Source organism: Hyaena hyaena, unplaced genomic scaffold (genome assembly GCF_003009895.1).
Source record: "Hyaena hyaena isolate Hyena2069 unplaced genomic scaffold, ASM300989v1 scaffold_11, whole genome shotgun sequence".
NCBI lineage: Eukaryota > Metazoa > Chordata > Mammalia > Carnivora > Hyaenidae > Hyaena > Hyaena hyaena.
The window spans coordinates 2624740-2643354 of NW_024080643.1; the positions used below are offsets into that span (position 1 = coordinate 2624740).

The window sequence follows — 18615 nt, forward strand, 5'->3', positions numbered from 1 at the left end:
GGAGATGAAAGAAGTGAGGCGGCCAGTGGGCAGACAGTCACAGGTGATGACGTGGAAAGAAAGGGACCAGGTAGTACAGGCCAGCTTTGAGGTCTGTCACGGATAAGGAGACATAACCCATACGAGGAAGGCCACTATTCTAATCACCACTAATTGGCCTGAACAATAACCAATATTACAATAATAGCTAATATTTGAGTATGTGAGTATACTAGGAACTGCGCTGAGTGCTTATTTTCACTCATTCTTCACAATAACTCTATAAAGTTGGTATTATCATCAGCCAATTTTACAGGTAAGGAAACGGAGGGTCAGGAAATGTTACGAAGCTCCTGTACTCACAAGTTCGAAAGCGGTAGGGCCGAGATTTAGATCAGGCCTTCAAGTTCAGAGCTCCTCCCCGTCACCTCTACATAGTACTCTCTTGAAAGGGCGGCCTCTAGAAAGCAAGCCTCTTTCACCCTTGAACGAGGGGAAAAAACCCAAAAACAAACCAAAAAACCCAACTCGAACCCCAAGATGCTGTTTAAGCCAACGGTGCGGTCGCCATCCGCTAGATGCTCTGGAAGTTTGATTTTCTTATGGAACTCTTTTAATCGAATTGGTTGAGGCGCTATCTACAATTTTTGAGGTTTGACTCAAGTCAGCCTGGCAAACAGAGAGGCACACAGGTGGCTGTTCTTTGTGACATACATTAAATGCCTTACGTAACAAATATGGAATCTACTGAGAATTTGTATTATTAGATACAATATCAATATATCCTCCTATTCCATGCAATTTTAAGCTTAGCCTGGTTTCTTAGTCAGATACCTAGTACCAACCCAGATGACCATCTGCTACAGAACTTGCTTTCCTTTCTGCTTCTTAACCCTTGTCTTGAAACTTAGAAAAGATTATGAATGTTCCATTATCAATTTCTTTGTGAAAAAAGGGGAAATGCAATCAATTTCTCTTTCTTTTTATCTATATTCTAGAAATAGGAATGCTATTTTAAAACATTTCTTTTTTTTTAATTTTTTTTTTTTAAAAAATTGTTTTTATTTCTGAGAGAGAAGGAGACAGCGTGAAGAGGGGAGGGTCAGAGAGAGAGGGAAACATAGAATCTGAAGCAGGCTCCAGGCTCTGAGCTAGCTGTAAGCACAGAGCCCGACGCGGGGCTCGAACCCACGAACCATGAGATCATGACTTGAGCCGAAGTCAGACGCTTAACCGACTGAGCCACCCAGGTGCCCCTAAAACATCTTTCTTGAAAGCAATGGCTCTAGCAGACTGATAATCTTCCATGCAGGGGTCTACAAATTTATATTATAGTGCTGCCCTGGGCTAGAGGAAACAAAACTAACAGCAATTTTTGCTTTCGAGTTGTCACCTGTAAGAAATCTGAGTGAGATCGGCTTGTTTGACATAATTACTGCTATTACAATAACATTCGTAACTAACACTGATTGAGAGCACACTCTATGCTCTTAGATATGTTCTAACCACTTTTGATAGGTTATCTAAATTAATAGTTCTAATATTTCTATATGGCAAATATTACTGTTATCTCAATGTTACAGATGAGGAAACTCAGACAGAAAGAGGTCAATTAGCTTGTCCAAGGTCACATAGTTAAAGAGTTTACAGCCAACAAGACCCGGGCAGTGTGATTCCAACAATGCAATCTCTTAATTCATCAGCTAAAAGATATTCAGGATCCCGAGCACAATGGTTTCTGCTCCTAACATATACTTTTGTTAAAAATACAAAAAAAGAGAAAAAAAGAAAAAAGGAGCCCATTAAAATCAATTCCCCTAATACACACACACACACACACACACACACATACATATTAGCCAATCTAAAACTTTTATAATATCCTACTGTGCCAGGACCTCAGTATTCTTTACTACAATTAACTTTTACTACGTAAGTACACACGCATATAAGAGATGTAATTTTAGGCACAGATAAAAACTACACGTACGCAAAGACACAACGTTGAAAACTTTATTCAAGAGGTTCATAATTTAGCTTTTTCATTGCTGAATAATCTCAGTTTTTAGAAAATCCTGGGTATAGTTTCATTTATCCTTGGTCTCTTTTACTTCTCTGCTCAAATGTCACCTTCTCTGAAAGGCCTTCACTCTTCTCCATCTCTCATCCTTCCCATCCTCATCCTTCTTTCACTTTCTGTTTATAACACCACCTTAAATCACATCACGTATTTACTATTTATTTTATGTGTTTTTGAGGAGAGCAACTTGCTGAGGGCAGACAGCAGCAAGAGCCAGTGCGCTCAGTGCCCTGACGTCCTCTCCCCCAATCTTCCTGCCTGTCGCCCCCGATTCTCAGCCCTGTTAAAGATGTGAGTTCTGACACGGGTGAGGAAAGGGGGTAAAGGTGGCTGCATACACTGACTTCTATAAGCAAGGGCAAGTCGGGGAGGAGTGGAGATGTTAAATCCTGCCATACTGGTTTTGGTTGTGAAGGAGTGGTAGGAAAACAAAGGAGTAAAAGACACGGATCCGGGGCCGTTTTCAATCTTTATTTTACCTTTACTCCTTACATTACGTAAATGCCACCTAACGCACTGTCTTACAATGTTTCCTTCCACTCATCCATTCTGCACAGGCAAGGGAGGAAAACAAAACAAAACCAAACCTTGAGGGCATTCCCTAGATTGGGAATCTTTAATGGTTCCTTCATACTGAGAAAGAGAAAATGATTTATCCTGGAACACTCTATTTTTCAAGTCTGCCAGCTTCAATACTCCATGAGGTGCTGGAAGGCAGACTATGCCTGTCTGATTGCAATCTCTAGTGCCCGGGATGGTGGCTGGTGGAGTGGACGCTCATGGAACAACCCATTTCAGAAGCATCTCTTGCCCATTCTGGACTGCGTTCAGCACATGATCCTCTACACTGCACGTTAAGGCACTTCATCATAAATACAATTTGTTTATTACTCTTTCGTGTGTATAACTCTGCCCTCTCCAAACCACATAAGGCTTTGTAGGACAGACGCCACCATTTCTTAGGGCTGTGTCCCTACTAGGTCCGTATTTGCTATACAGAGATCCAATAATCTAGATATGGAAAGAGATCATTAAAAAAATAACAAATCACACAGTAACTATACCTAGATAATTTATAAAGTTTCAATAGAGAACAACAGCAAAAAACCCCAAGAATTTGAGCACAAAAGGCTGGATTTGGGGTCTCTAGGAGTATTTGAAAGCACACTGGTGAATCTGGGTATACTTCCTAGGAGTCTGGTCTAAGGGATGTTACAAAAATGGTCCCGGACTTTAAATTATGCAAACAAAAAGATACTTGTCAAGTGATCCGGGGACTATTTACAATTTTAATGTTTCAAGGACGCAAAAAGAAGGGTGGGGAATGGTGGGCCAGAGAACTCGATATGCTTTCGTATTTCTCAAAATGCAAGATACTCTTTGGTCAGAATGGCACTAAATGGTCGACTTTTTATGTAGACTTTTTTCTTTTCTTCTTTTTAAATCCCTACAGAGACTTGGTAGGCACCTGTGTGCTACACCAACTAATTAGAGCATGTACGTGTTACAGCTATATGCAATTTATAAATAATTAGTTTGTAAAGTGCTTTGAAATAGAAAGTGCTGCGCAAGTACTCAAATTATTATATATTAAAAGCCTCTGGTATGTAATCATTTTATTTAATAATTGGCTCTTTAAAAGGCATAGTACTTTACAGCTGAACAAGGTTTCTGATTTTAAATCATTCATATTAGTTTATTTAGAGTGAAAAGCTGTTAGAGAGCAAATCAGAGGTACTGATCAAGTTATTTTTTTCAGTTTACAGAAGTATATTTGACTCCTACCTATCTCCCTCACCTTTTTACGGAGCAATTCAGTCTTCCGTCAGGTTCCACTTTACTCACATTCTTTCCACTCATACACAACTCTTGGTTATCCTGCCTGCCCTCAGTCTTTTCCTTCCATCTATCTGCCTTCTAAAGGTGTTTTGTATCAACCTGTGCATTTATGGCCAATCTAAACCGATTCAAGACCGCAAGCCCCAAGATCAGCGATGATAAATCTTATAAGCACTGAAGCCATGTGATATGGCGGTAGTCACCAATGAGTGCATTTCTCACATGTATGGCTATTAATTACTTCAGTCTATGATCATCACCCTACACCTCTATGTCCACTCATTAAGGTTTGCTTTCATTTCCTGAAGGTCTGGGTTCAGGGGTATTAACCTTCATTTAAATAATCCTGTTTACTGTCCCCATAGGAACACTCAAAGGCAAAAGTTTTTGACTCTTTCTCACTTATCCCTTTAGACGTTCCCTACATTGTCAAGTGTTAATTTCCTTGCAATGACATTGGCTTTCCAGAATCTCTTCTGGATCACTGTAGAACACTATCCTGACCCTATGACTTTGACCTTCCCTCATCCCTGCTCTCACTAACATTTAGCTCCCCAATGCCCTACAGTGCATTTTCTTGATTGGAAAACCCAAACTAAGTCCTTTTCCTGTACAATGAGTGCTAATGTTTAGGCTTGTTAGGCACTAAACTAATATGCCTAGTGCCCAACAACCTCCCTGTTAATGTCAATCAACACTCTCCTGTCCTCATGTCCTCATGTGACTCATTCAATATCACTTTTCCCTCTCTGAAAGCACTGGCTTCCACACCTCATTGGTTGCTACTTTTGTACCCAATCTTTAGTACTGAACTCGCCCAGAGCTTGGTCTTGGGCCCACTTCTTTTATCAGACTCCAGTTTCTATGGATTTACATCATTTTTATGGCAAGAACTCACTTTTTAAAAATTTGAGTGAGTCAGAGAAAGAGAGAGGGAGAGAGAGAGAGAGGATCTTAAGCAGGCACCATACTCAGCACAAAGTCCAACGCGGAGCTCGATCCCACAACCCTGGTAACGTGACCCGAAGAACTCACAAAGTCTCTAGCTTAGAGGTCTTTCAGGGCCTCCAACTCACATATTTACTGTTTACCACGTTCAAAACGGAATTTTTGATTCCAGTTACCTTTTCCACTTCCCATCCTCCATTTCCCCTTAAGGTTCCCATTTTAGGAATCTGGCCCCAAACCTAGGTGGCAGTCATGTTTTCTCACCTCCAATTCCTGAGGTCTACCAATTCTGTATCAATTCTGCTCTAAAGTATATTCCAAATCAACCCTCCATTGCTAGCTTGCTGCCCTTACAGGCCAATGACACTCTTAGTTTCTCTGCTTCTACTGTGGCCGCTCTACAGTCACTCCTCCACACGGTATTCAAAGTATTCTGATGTCATTCCCATTATACTTAAAATCCAAACCCCTTACCACCCCAGCTCTTCTTCCTACCAAACCCACAGCACAGGCCCTTCTTTCTCCTTGCTTACCATGCTACAGATAAGCAAATCTTTCAATACTTCTAATTCCTCAGACCAGCAGTTTCCTGCTTTGGGACCTTGGCACAGCTATTCCACCAGAATGCGTTCTTCCTTTTGGCTCTCAGCCCCTCCTCTTCCTGTAATCTCTGCAAGAGCTTCCCTGACTTCCTTACCAAAAGATTCCCCCTCATGTTTTCTATCTTGGCCCTGTATTTGTTTTCACAGAATTACAACTTTCAAAAAAAAAAAAAATTACTATTCTCATGTATGCTCCATGAGAACAAGACCTGTGTCTCATCCAATAGTGAACCTATTCCAGGGCCTGCTATATACCCGCTGCTCAGTAAATACAGAAATCTATTTACCCAAAAAAGTTGGCTGAGTGCAGGAAATATAGGCTCTACGGAAGACTAGCAGAAAGAAGTCTGATTGGAACGAATAAAGGGCTACATGTCGTAACTACCTACACGGATTTACCGAGTATTTTCTAACTGTCTACTACCTATCAGGCACTGCACCATACACAACATAAGCACTAACAATAGCATAGTAAATCCAAGACCAGGAAACACAAGAGTATAATGAAAGCACAGACAAGTACCCAAACGACGTTAAGTTCTTACCTACACTAGAGCATGGTGGAGAAAGCATGTTCTGGGAAGACGGAACAGCAAAAACAAAGGCCCCATAGCACAGAGTGCTGGGGGTGGGGTGCTTAGGCTCAAAGGTTGGCAGATTTAGGGTGAATTAAGAGTCAAGTTGGGGTAGGACAGGTATGAGACAAGGTTAACGAGATTAACAGGACACCTGAGAACTGGTTCACTAATATTTTAAGTTAAGAAAAAAATTTTTTTCCCAACATGGAATTTCCTTCTCCCCATCCTTAATGTAACCCTGGGCTATACCTAGATACCCAGCTAAGAACTGAAAACGTTATCTCCTTTTGTAATATAAACTCTCTCGACCTACTTAGGCCATTTCCGACAAAACATCTTATTAGCGTCCTGAAATTAAAGCAGTAAACTGGTATCTATCCTATAAATGCTACATGTGAAACCATAATCCTCACAATTCTTTCAAATCATTCCCCACCCTTGCCCCTTGTCCAACCTAAGTCATAGCAAAGAATGCAATTCTCCCATGAATTACTAAAAAGTATCTAAAAAGAAGCCAAATCCTCCTCCCACTTCCCCATCTCCCCCCCTTTTAAACCAATCACAGTCGATCTGGGGTCACGCTCTATTGCACCTCTCCCACTTCCCCATCACAGCCATGAATGCATGTTGCACATTCTTTTGAATTCCCTTGATCAAAGTCCTTCCAAGGCCTGTAATTTTCTCATACCTTCCTTCCTTTCACTGTTGACTCAAAAGGAAAACAAACCCTCAAAGAGCCAATCTTCCAGACGAAGCAACAGAAACCACTCAAATTAGTTTAAGTGAAAGAGGGAATTTATTCGATGAATACAAAGGTTCTTGCGGGAACCCCCAACAGCAGTAGCAGGGTAACAGCTGGGTTCAAAGGTTGACAGATTTGGGGTGAAAGCACACCTTTCCGAAGAACAGAGCATGTTGTAGTCACAAACTTCTACTTCTGGGTTTTCCAAGATCACGAAGGGAACAGCCTCGAGGACGTACAGTGCATAAGGCACTAGAATGTGGATTCGCGTCTGCTTGCTTTTTGATCCTTGTATTCCTTTATGCTGGCCTCGAACTTGTCGAGCACATGCTGGCAGACATTCATGAGCTCATTCAGGCCTCTCTGAAATGGATCAACGGCTGGAAGAGCACCTCGGGTCTGAATGCGTAAATTAATTTTGCTCTCTGAAGGATGGGTTGTAGTGTAACCACAAAATTCCACTTCCGGGTTCTTCATGATCATGTAACGAAGAGAATTTCCTAGGGTATGGTCCTCCTCGTGCAATACAAATGTCACACAGTGTCTATCTGTTCCAGCTGCCTGGACCATTTCCAGGGCTGTCTTCCTCTCGCCTTCAGCCATTGAGGTCTTCAATCCAGATATTTTTCTACACACATATTTTTTATAAAAATGAGATCATGCTGAATATGGTTTTGTAACTAGCTTTTTTTTTTCACTTACTAAATCACAGTTGCAACACATTATACTCTAATGCACTCCAATTACAAAGAACTGTATTAGCCCCTTATTTTCCTGCCTCCACATGTTCTATTAATAAGTACAGAATTATTATCTCCAGTTTTTCCCCACCCGACGTGACCATCCACATGGCCACAAGGGGAGTCCCCTTCAAACACAAACGTTTGCTAAAATATTCTTTTGGTACAGTCGTAAGAAAGGGATAAGATTACAATAGGGTGCGCTCTGCTAGCGAATGAAAAGGCGTAGAAGTGTTAGAAAACATCAGAAAGGCGTAGGAAAACACAGACCTTTTTAAAAACAGAGACTGTGGATGACCATCGTGCAGGCCCCACTACGGTTTCCATTTTCAGGAGTAAACGAGAATGGACATTCTGAGAAATGTCAACCAGGCAGGAGGGAGGAAAAGAATTGAGCGCACAGAGGAGTAAGCTGGGCCGCAGTTACAGGGGCTTAGGCCTAACTGAACACACCAGTAGCAGCACTCGGGGCACAGTGGCCTGGTGCGTGAACTGACGTTAGCTTTCTACCTGGCGGTGGGCAACGTGGGGACTTAACTCCGGCCTCACAACTTGCGCTCCCTCCAGGACACCTGGTGGTACGGAGCGTTTCTCCGAACATCCATGCGTCTTCCCCTCTCCTCCCAGTCGGGGCCCCCGCTCCCCGCTCCGGCGCCCACTTCTCTCCCCTCCCCCGCTCTCCGAGCCAGGCGCTCGCTGCTCGGCCGGGCCGTGGAGGCGGAGGCCCCGGCCGGCCACCGGCCCCTCCGCCCCCCGGCTCCGGGCGCAGGGCGCGGCCCGCTCTTCCCGCCGCCCCCCCGCCCCCTCGGCCGTTACCTCTCCAGCTCCTGGTCCTCTTCCATCGCGGGGGCGGCTTCCGGGATCCTCAGGTGGTGCTGGCGGACCGGAGGCTCCAACCCATATCGCGAAACGTGCAGGCGAAGCAGGCAGGAAGGAACGACCGACGGAAGGCGCCGAAGACGGAAGGAGGGAGGAGGAGCCGCGGCGGCGCGGCGCGGCCCGGCCCGGCCGCTGGGCGGGGCGTGCGCGGTCCGCCCGGAGGCCCCGCCCCCAGGCCCCGCCCCCGGCGCGAGGAGGGCGGCGGCGAGGCCGAGTCGCTCACCTGGAGTTCCCGGAGCTAGCCGCCCGCTGAGCCGGCGGGGAGAGGTGGGGTCGGGCTCGGTCCCCTCTAGAGGCCGAGAACCGCCTGTGGGCGCTTGGGTTCCGCCCTCGGCACCTCACCCCAGGTGATGGTGAAGGGGCGGGGCCTTACCTGCCGGCCCCAAACCACCTTCCTTCTGAGGGCGGAATCGGGCCTCTTTCGGATTTGCCGCTCCACCCCTGTTCCTCCCCGGCGAGACCCCAAGCCTGGCGGGGGGCGGGGGCGGGGGGCTGTTGACGGCATGTTAGATTCAGACTACAGTTGATCGATACACCTTGATGAGTTTCACAGCAGACTAGGATGGGCTTGAGGCTGCGTTTGCGTCATCCGGGATCTTGCGGCTGCACACCTCGAACGGGTCAAAGGTCGAGGGGTCGTGGAGGAGAGTTTGGAAGAAAACTGCTCTTCTCCCCCCGCCTCCCGTCTTTTCTCTCCTAGGCTCCTTCCTACACTGGAATACGTACGCGTCCTGTGCCCCGGCCTTCCTTTTCCTGTTAGCCTTCTGGCTTCCTAAACCTCCTCACCTGCGGAACCGCTTACCTTCGTTCCCAGGTGTCCCTGCCTCCGGCCCGGCAGCCTTTCACCACCCAGACTCGCTCCCCGCCCTCCTTTTCCCTCCGTACCTCTCCCCTCTCCTCCCCCTCGGCTGTTCTTCTCCGCTAACAACCCCTTCTCCGTTCCTCGACCAGCCCCCCGTCCCTATCACCTCACCCCGGAGTCCTCTCGCCCCAGCGCACCCACTTCCCTGCTTTCCCGCGCCACCCGTCCTCGCGCCCCCACGCGACGGCCCTGGACGTCCACGCCTCCCCCCGCCGCCCCACTCCGGTCGGGGCGGCCCGCGCGGAGCGCAGGGGCACTTCTGGAGCGCGTGTCGGGCGGCGGAGTCCGGCGAGCGGCGCGGACGGCCGACGCCGGGTGGGGGAGGGCGGGCGGCGGGGGCGGGGGCGGGGCGGGCTCACTCTAACCCGGGAGCGACGGCCCGGCCGGGCCCGCCCCCCGAGCCCGGGGATACGCGGGGCTGCTCTCGGGCCCGCCTCCTCCCCGCCCCGTGCGGCCGCCGATTGGCCCGGGTGCGTGTCGGCTTGGGCGGCTCGGCCCCGGCGCTCGCCCCCGGGAAGGCAGCAGGGGCGGTTGAGAAGTGAAGTCTTGGCCAGAGTTTGCTTCTTGCCAGGAAATCCGCGGCGGCGGCGGCGGTTCCCCGCGCAGCGGAGGCCGCCTGGCTCCCGGCTCCCTCGGCGGGCCGCGGCTCGCGGAGCCGGCGCTGGGCTGCGGCGCCGGCAGCCGGCGCGCGCCCCGGGCGGCCGCGCTTTCCCGGTGAGTAACTTTGCCCTGCCCGCCTGGCCCCGCGCCCTGTCGCGGGTCCCGGCAGCCGCCTCAGGTGCGGGCGTCGGCGGGGTGCGGGGCAGCGCCGGGCGGGGCGGCCGACCTCCGCGGCTCTGCTCCTGGCCCGCGCGGGCTGCGGGAGAGCGTGGACCCGGAGCCGCCGTGGGGCTGGCGGCGCTCGTCCGGGGACGAAGGGACGGGGTGTCCTGCGCGGGGTGCCCGCCGCCGGCCAGGCGCCGGGGAGAGGCGGGAGGCCCTCGGCTGTTCGCATTTGGTCGTTCCGGCCGCAGTGCTGCCGCTCTTCGCGTCGTTTGCTGTTTTCAGGCCGGGAGAGGTGGGCTTGAGTTTCTTATTTCGTGTGTGTGTGCGTGTGTGTGTGTGTGTGTGTGCGCGCGCGCTGTAAACGAGAGTGGCACTAACTGCCTTGCATTGGATCTTGTTCTCCAGGAAAGGAATACGGAGGGGTACCCACCGTCCCAGCCTCTTGCCCAGGCATTCTCCCCTTTCCCTTGAGGCTGGAGAGGGTGGGAGATCACACGACTTCGAGGGGGTAATTTCCAAATGTGGCTCTCGATTTGGAAGCAGTTGCACCCCAAGCACTGTTCAGGAGAGACATCACTCGTTTTCAGAGCTTTGTGCCATATGTTTCAGACGAGGGACTGGTGACATACGGCAGTGTTTCTTCTGATATTTCAGTTTGCAATTAACATGATCAATGAAGGCGTTCGTATGTGCCAGGGGCTGCGGTAGAGAGGTTTCTCTTTAAATCACAGAAACCAGAAGTTGAGCGTCGAGCAGTGGAAGGAGGACACAGTTGTGAACTCAGGTTTATAGGAACTGCCTTCACTTTAAGAATGTCACGTTCTTATAGCAGTAATACTTATTTGTCAGCTGGCCTTCCTCCCAGTACAGATTTTGATTTTTTTTTTTTTCTTGCACCCAACGTGTCGCAGCACTGGTGAAGTTGGATCTCAGGACATCAGTTTGTTTTCTTTGTCAGATTTGATTCCCACCTTCACAATCCTTTAGAAAATGGACTTTGATCTAGTATCTTTTTTGGCCAGGCAAAGCTTTGTGGAGTCCTGGAGAACAAAAGTTTTTGCCTCATTAGCTTGTCCAAGTCCCACATGTGAGTTTTCCCGGAGGGGTAAAATGTAGGCCGACTCAGAGCCCAAGCACAATAACGGTACTTTTAATTTGGCCCACGTATGTGTTAAGATTCCTGATTCTGTATCTTGCTCCTCTCTTCTCATCAAGTTAGAAAAATTTCATTCTTTATTCATTCAGCACATGGTAGAGCGCCCACTGCCTGCTAGCCATGGATGGCTAGGGTCAGTTCTTCCCCTGAAGGTGATCACGGTCTTATTTGGAAGTTGGTCCATACCGGTTCCACTAGCTATCTGAAGTATTTTGAACACGGTGCTGTGGGGACTTACAAGAGGGAGCATTTCTGACTGAAGTCTGGTAGGGAAGGCCCCATCTAGGCACTTCTTGAAATTGCTGTGGAATTTTGCCTGGTACCTTCTAAGCAAAGACACAAACATGTAGGGTGTTGCTTTATGAGCCCCCGCTGTGGTCTCTGGCCAAGGAAGCAATGTTTGGAGCTGGAGTGGTAGTCAGGGCTTGGGTATTACTCCTTTCAGAGGACTTAGCACTTTGCCTTGATTACGGCAGGCACGCAAATACTTGTTGAGCAGACTTGAACAGAACCGTGGAGAATTCTATCTGCCAGATTAAGAAAGGTGGACCTTATCCACTCAGTGATACAAAGCTGCTGATTTTAAGTAGGAGAATATGGTGATAACATTTGTATTCCAGAGAGCTGTCTGGAGGATGGCGGGGGTCCAGAGGGTAGACTGCGTGGGAACTGTTACACTGGAGAGGTTAAGAGCTCAGGGCTTCTCAATTCACATTGTCTGGGTTTGAATCTGGTTCTGCCACTCACTATTTCTTCTTTGGGTTTTTCATTTCACAGGGTTTGGGGGATAAAAGGTGAAAAAAACATGCATGTTACTTAGAACAGTGCTCGGCACATAGTGAGGTTTTGGTAGATTCTAGTTGTTTCTCTGCATGAGATAGAGCAAACGTGGTATCCAGGAGGTATATTTGGTTGGATTAGGTAAGTGACTAGATATGATTAATAAGAGAGAAAGGATTCCTAGGTTTTTGACTTGAGTCGTTGGAGCGTACTGGTTAAGCTGGCTGTAGAGTCAGCACAGGAGTTCAAGTCCATTGCTTACCCATAGAATTACCATTCTGAGCTTTGGTTTCCTAACATTCAGGAAATGATCATAGTACCTGCCTAGTAGGGTTTGAGGATCAAATGAAATTACGCATGTAATGCCCTTGGCAGAGTACCCAGCATGTTACAAGTACTCAATAAATATTAGTTGTTCCTTTAGTGATGACGACATGCACAAGCTTGTGGAATGTTGGAAGATACGAGAAGAAGCAGTTACAAGCAACTGATGGTAGAAATGGGGACGAGATCATTCGTTTCAGGCCACTCCAGTGAGGTGCTAATGAGTGGTTGACATGTCTGGGATGAAGATGTTGGGTAGATGTGCTGGGCAGGAGCTAGGAAAGAATGGAAAAGAAAAAGTGAACATAAATCCTTTGTGGGTGTGGCTAGCTTTTTGGAAGATTTGGGGGAAAGGGAGGCAGAGGAGAGATTTATAATATGGCAGTGCCAGGAGTGTGGATACTGAGTTATATGCATCTCTATTCTTTTTTTATTATTATTTATTTATTCATTTTTAATTTTTTTTAAATGTTTTATTTCTTTCTTTTTTTTTTTTTTTTCTAGGAGAGAGAGACAGCGTGAGCAGGGGAGGGTCAGAGAGAGAGGGAGTCACAGACCAAAACAGGCTCCAGGCTCTGAGCCGGCAGCCAGCACAGAGCCCGACGCGGGGCTCGACCCACAAACCGCGAGACCATGACCCAAGCGAAAGTCGGACGCCCAACCGACTAAGCCACCCAGGCGCCCCATGTTTTATTTATTTCTGAGAGAGAGAGAGAGACAGCGTGAGACAGAATCTGAAGACAGGCTCTAGGCTCTGAGCTAGCTGTGAGCACAGAGCCCAACACGGGGCTTGAACCCACAAACCGTGAGATGGTGACTTGAGCCAAAGACAGACGCTTTACCGACTGAGCCACCCAGGCGCCCCTATTGTTATTTTTTTAATATTTATTCAGCATGTGTGTGTGTACGTGAGAGAGAGAGAAAGAGAATTGGGGAGGGGCAGAGAGAGAGAGGGAGACACAATCCAAAGCAGGCTCCAGGCTCTGAACTGTCAGCACAGAACCCAGTGCGGAGCTCAAACTCACTGAACTTGAGATCTTGACCTGAGGTGAAGTCAAATGCTTAACTGACTGAGCCACTCAGGGGCCCCCGGGGATCTCTATTCTTAAAATGCATCTTGGCCACACTCACGGGGGATCTCTGGGCTCATATAACCTGGTTGGCTCTGTGCCCTTCTCTCCTCTTTCTTTCCTTTCTAATTGCCCCCGCACCAAATTAAAATCTTTTTATTCAGTGTCTTTTTTAACTTTTCTTTGCTTATGGGGCTAAAGTTCATTCAAGGCCTGCCCACCTTCCTATATCAAAATCCAACAAGGTTTCTAGAAGAATCAAAGGTCTTGTTTCATAGGTTCCACTCAGGAAGCAGTGTTGGTTGAAAAAAATATTCATGTATGTATATATATCATTTGACTTGCGAAACATACATATATACACTTACATATATTTACATATTCATGAATATGTACATATATATTGCATGTTGAATTATGGTTGTATTAGACTTGGCTAGGCCTAAAATGATCCTGTTACAGGGCCTGAGAAATTTACAAAGAAAATCTCTTTTAGTTTTCAGTTTCTAAGTCTCTTTTCTCCAGAAAGTACGGAACAGCAGGAAAATCTATGATGGTATAAAGTTTTTTCGCCGCCTGGAGTTCAGAGAAATGGCTACTTTGTGTATTAGTCTAACAAAAACTTATTGAGGGAAAATTTTAGAAAGCAATTGCTCATGATCCCCATCATAATAATTGTCCTCGAGTTAGTATGCTTTTACAGGCACTGTAATTTCTATTCTTTAGAATGTGTGCTTCCGACAAGCAAGAATTATATGTCTGTTTTGCTTATTGAAGAGTTCGTGCATGAGTGAATGAAATGGGTCCTTTGGCTTTGAAATGTCTTGGCTCACAGATTCCTCTGAATCTGTGGAACAATCATTGGTCAGAAGGAAAACGAAAGAGAGAGTTGAGCCGGCAAGGAAACTTAAAGCACTTTATGTACTGATAGGAAGACATAGCAACTATAACAGAATGTGTGGCTCGTCCTTTTTTTTTTTTTTTTTTTTTTTTTTTGGTATGGCTCTTCCTGATTCTGTGATTTTAGTACCTACTGCAGTAATTATTTACACAATTCTTTCCTTCACATTTTACTTTGATAGTTTGATGTAGTATATGTGTGCTTTTTTATATATGTGAGATAGTATAAACAATCGTGTGTACACTTAAAAAGCATACCAATTGCCATATGTAAAACAAATGAGGTTTTAATTTTTCCTCTTAGAGTTCCTTTAAAATAACAAATTGCCCTTAAGTGTGTAATAAGCACCATTGCAAAAACATATGTGTATTTCCAAGATTATGAGGACCTATATCTCACGTAAAATAAAGTTACTACAAGAAAGTGGTTACAAGAAAGTTTCTAAAGGCTCTGTTGGCTATTACTTTGTTTTGTAGGTAAAAGTCAGTCCGGGAAATATTTATACCCTTTCTGCCACCCTCCTACACCTCCAAGTTGGGAGTTTGGCTCCCAATGTAAAAAATTAGTGGATCATCAGAATTCTTAACACTGTCCAGTGAAACTACATAAATAATTATGGAACAAATGAATTGGAATCCCTTCGCCACTTTTCTTCTGCATGATTTTAACGTTTGGCCTTGACTTTCAACTGTATTCATATAAGCTCACTTGATGTGATCAGCACTGGGCTATACGGACCACGCAAGATCGCCTCTGCCCTTGTACACCTGAAAATCTTAAAAGACTTGCAGTCAAGGAGCTAATCGTTCCAAGCACAGGTGACTAGTACCTTTGGCTTCTGGTACCTTCCCTCAACGCCAGTGACCTTCACTTCTACCGTATTTTAACATTGTTCCAGGATATCCACATGAGAAATCTTAAATATATCCTGTTCTCTGACCATAGCTTTGGTTGTATCCACCCAGCTTTCACACACCCACACTGTATACTGCACTGCCCTTCCTCCTGACAGCGACCGCTTGCAGTCTCTTCATTCCACTCCCCCTCCCGTTCCCTGTTGTATTAACATCTGTTGGCCTGGAGGTCTTCTTCCTCCTCCAGTGTGGAATCCATTGTTAAGCACCTGGAATATGCTTTCCATGCGGCCTTTGCCTCTCTTGAACTTGTTTTCGTGCTGTGCCTGCCAGATAATGTCCCTGTTCCATTAACCCTGTCTTCTCTCTCCGAGTTGCTCTGGTAACGCAGGCAGGTGATTGGCTCTCGAACAGCCCCTCCCCTCCATTCCCTTAGTCAGGTATGTTTATTTGGCACCTACTGAGTGCTATGACACTGAGCTAAGAATGCTGGCATTTCCTCATCGCTTACCTTCCAGAGGAGATGGACATTCAACAAGTAATGTCACCCAGTATGGTAACAAAGTATGGTAAGGGCTTTGGAGGAATAGAGTGGAGCTATGCTGTCCAATACTATAGTCACTAGCACGCGTGGCCAGTCTGAACTGAGATGTGCTATGTGAAGCACACACCAGATTTCTGAAGATTTAGTGTCAGCATAAGGTAAAAGATCTCAATGGTTTTTATATTGCTTACATGTTGAGGGGCGCCTGGGTGGCTTAGTCGGTTAAGCGTCCGACTTTCACTTAGGTCATGATCTCGCGGTTCGTGGGTTCGGGCCCCGCGTCGGGCTCTGTGCTGACTGCCAGCTCAGAGCCTGGAGCCTGTTTCAGTCTGTGACTCCCTCTCTCTCTGACCCTCCCCTGCTCACGCTGTCTCTCTCTCCTAGAAATAAATAAAACATTAAAAAAAAAAAAATTTTATATTGCTTACATGTTGATACAAGGTGGTGATATTCTGGGCATACTGGGTTAAATAGTAAAGTAAATATAGTAATAGTAAAATTATTCATTAATAATCTAATGAATAATTCAAAAGAAGCAGTCAGAGGTAGACAGCTCTTTGAAGGAGGACGAGAAGATGGATGAGAGAGCTAGGAGAGCGAGGCCTGGGATGAGGCCAGGAAGGGAGGAAGGGCCGGATCACATGGGCCTTATTGGCCTGATGTAAGGACTTTTGTTCTTCGTCACTCGTGGGTTGTTTTGGACCTTCATCATTGATGAACCCTTCTGTCCAAGACCCACTTCTACAGTCTTCCAAGTAGTCTGGCCCCTCCGTAATGATCGGGTTTGATTTCTCAAACTCCTGTCCCCTTCCCAGCTTATGTATGGAAGTCTTAGATCTGTGAAAGGCTAGCTTTTCCACATGTGCCCTTGATCCCATCCTTCAAAATCTCTCAGGAGAGGCTTTCGTCAGTTAACTCCCATCGGTGTGTTTGACATTGTATTTATTTAAAACAGTATTTTAAAAAATGTATTAACGTGTAGTCAGCGTAAAGGTAAGATATTTGCTTTTTTTTTCCATATCAAGTATTTGGAATCTGGTTATATTTTACACTTAGAAGTCAGATATGCTATAATGTATCTCAAGGCAGACACCAAATTTTCAGCGGTTAAAGTAAAAGGAATCTTATCAAAATAATAACGTAACATAAGATTTACCGTCTTAACCATTTTTAAGTGTACAGTTTGGTAGCGTTGAGTATATTCATACTGTTGTACCAACAGATGTCTAGAACTTTTTCATCTTGCAAAACTAAGACTATACCCACTGAACAAGAGCACCTGTTTCCCCCTTCCCTTACCCCCTGGTTCCTATGCATTTGGTTACTTTAGGTACCACGTAGAAGTAGAATCATATGGTATTTGTCTTTTGGCGACTGGTTTATTTCACTTAGTGGAATGATCTGAAGGTTCGTCCATGTTATGTCATGTGACAGGATTTCTTTCTTTTTTAAGGCTTGATGATATTCCATTGGATGAATACACCACATTTTGTGCATTCATCTGTTGATGGATCTTTGGCTTTCCTCTACCTCTTGGCTCTTAGGAACAGAGCTGCGACGAACATGGATGTGCAAATATCTTTCTGACACCCTGCTTCCAGTTCTTTTGGAACCTGATTCTTTACATACCAGAAGTGGGATTGCTGGATCATAAGGTCATTCTATTTTTAATTTCTTCAGAACTCCTATACTGTTTTCCATAAAGGCCACACCATTTTACAGTCTCACCAATAGTATGTAAGGGTTCCAATTTCTCCACATCCTCACCAACACTTGTTATTCTGTTTGTTGTTGTTGTTGTTTTTGATTATAGCCATCCTACCAGGTATAAATTGATAACTCATTGTGGTTTTGATTTGCCTTTCTCTGATAATTAGTGACATTGAGCATCTTCTCATTATGCTTGTTGGCCATTTGTAGAGCATCTTTGAAGAAATGTCATTGCAAGTCCTTGGCCCATTTTTTAATTGGACCCTCTGATTTTTGTTGACTGGTAGAAGTTGTTTATATATTCTGGGTATTAGCCACTTATCAGATATATTATTTGCAAATATTTCCCCTGTTCCTTAGGTTGCTTTTTCACTTTATCAGTTGTGTCCTTTAATGTGACAAATGTGAGTCTGTGTCCCATTTGCCTGTTGTTGCTTTTGTTGCCTATAATTTTGGTGCTGTATTCAAGAAATCCTTGCCAAATCCAGTGTCCTGAAGTTTTCCTCCTGTTTTCTCCTAGGAGTTTTATAATCTCCGGCCTTTCATTACCTAGATCAATATTTGGCTGTGGTTTAAGATAAGGGTCCAAACAAAATATTTTGAACCTACTTCTGAGACTTTGCTTTTGGAAACAAGAGGAAAAGGTCAGAAATATACGGACTAGTTTTAATTGGGGGTGGGGGGGTACTGATGACAGTAATTAGGCTAGGAGACGGTTCTCAATTGGTAGTGTAATATTGAGACACCGATATGGAAGCAATTAGCAGTCTAGGACTAGCTGCAGTAAAAAGTAAAACGATTGAGAAGCAGCCAGGTATCAGGATGCACTGCACCCCATGTTTCTGTTACAAGTGTGTGATGCATGTGCTCAGCCGTTACTGAGCACACCTTGTAAGACCATTCTGTCAGAACCATTTACTAAGATTTCCAAAAAATCCATAACAATTCGATCTCCTACGAAATGTTTATTGACCCCATTAAATTTTATAATTTAGGCTTTGGGCTTCCATTACAGATGAGACTTCAGTAGACTAGTTTCAGAGTTTGTTAAAAATTAAAAATAATTTTTCTGACCTTTCCTTTTTCCAGACATTTGAATAATGTCTTCCACCTTTGAAAGGCATATAATAACATTAAGAAAGCTTTCGGGATTGATTCTGTGAGTCTGGATTTTTTTTTAATCTTCCAGTAGCTTCTTTCAGAAAGGACTAAACAAAATTCAGTGAATCTATTTTGCACAATACAGAAGGATGATAAAATCT

General features: G+C 45.5%; 2 protein-coding genes across 2 annotated transcripts in view; one reads left to right on the top strand and one right to left on the bottom strand.

Moving 5' to 3' along the window:
- The window catches only part of POLR1D (RNA polymerase I and III subunit D), a 47504-nt gene extending 39060 nt beyond the window's left edge, over positions 1 to 8444 (bottom strand). The window contains exon 1 of the mRNA XM_039255283.1: positions 8325 to 8444. Coding sequence (XP_039111214.1) covers positions 8325 to 8350 — 26 coding nt within the window. The 5' untranslated portion in view covers positions 8351 to 8444. The remainder of the gene's footprint in view (positions 1 to 8324) is intronic.
- Positions 8445 to 9804: 1360 nt separating this feature from the next.
- Positions 9805 to 18615, top strand: part of LNX2 (ligand of numb-protein X 2) — a 76762-nt gene continuing 67951 nt past the window's right edge. Inside the window, exon 1 of the mRNA XM_039255558.1 lies at positions 9805 to 9963. The gene's annotated coding sequence lies outside the window, so the exon portion shown is untranslated. The remainder of the gene's footprint in view (positions 9964 to 18615) is intronic.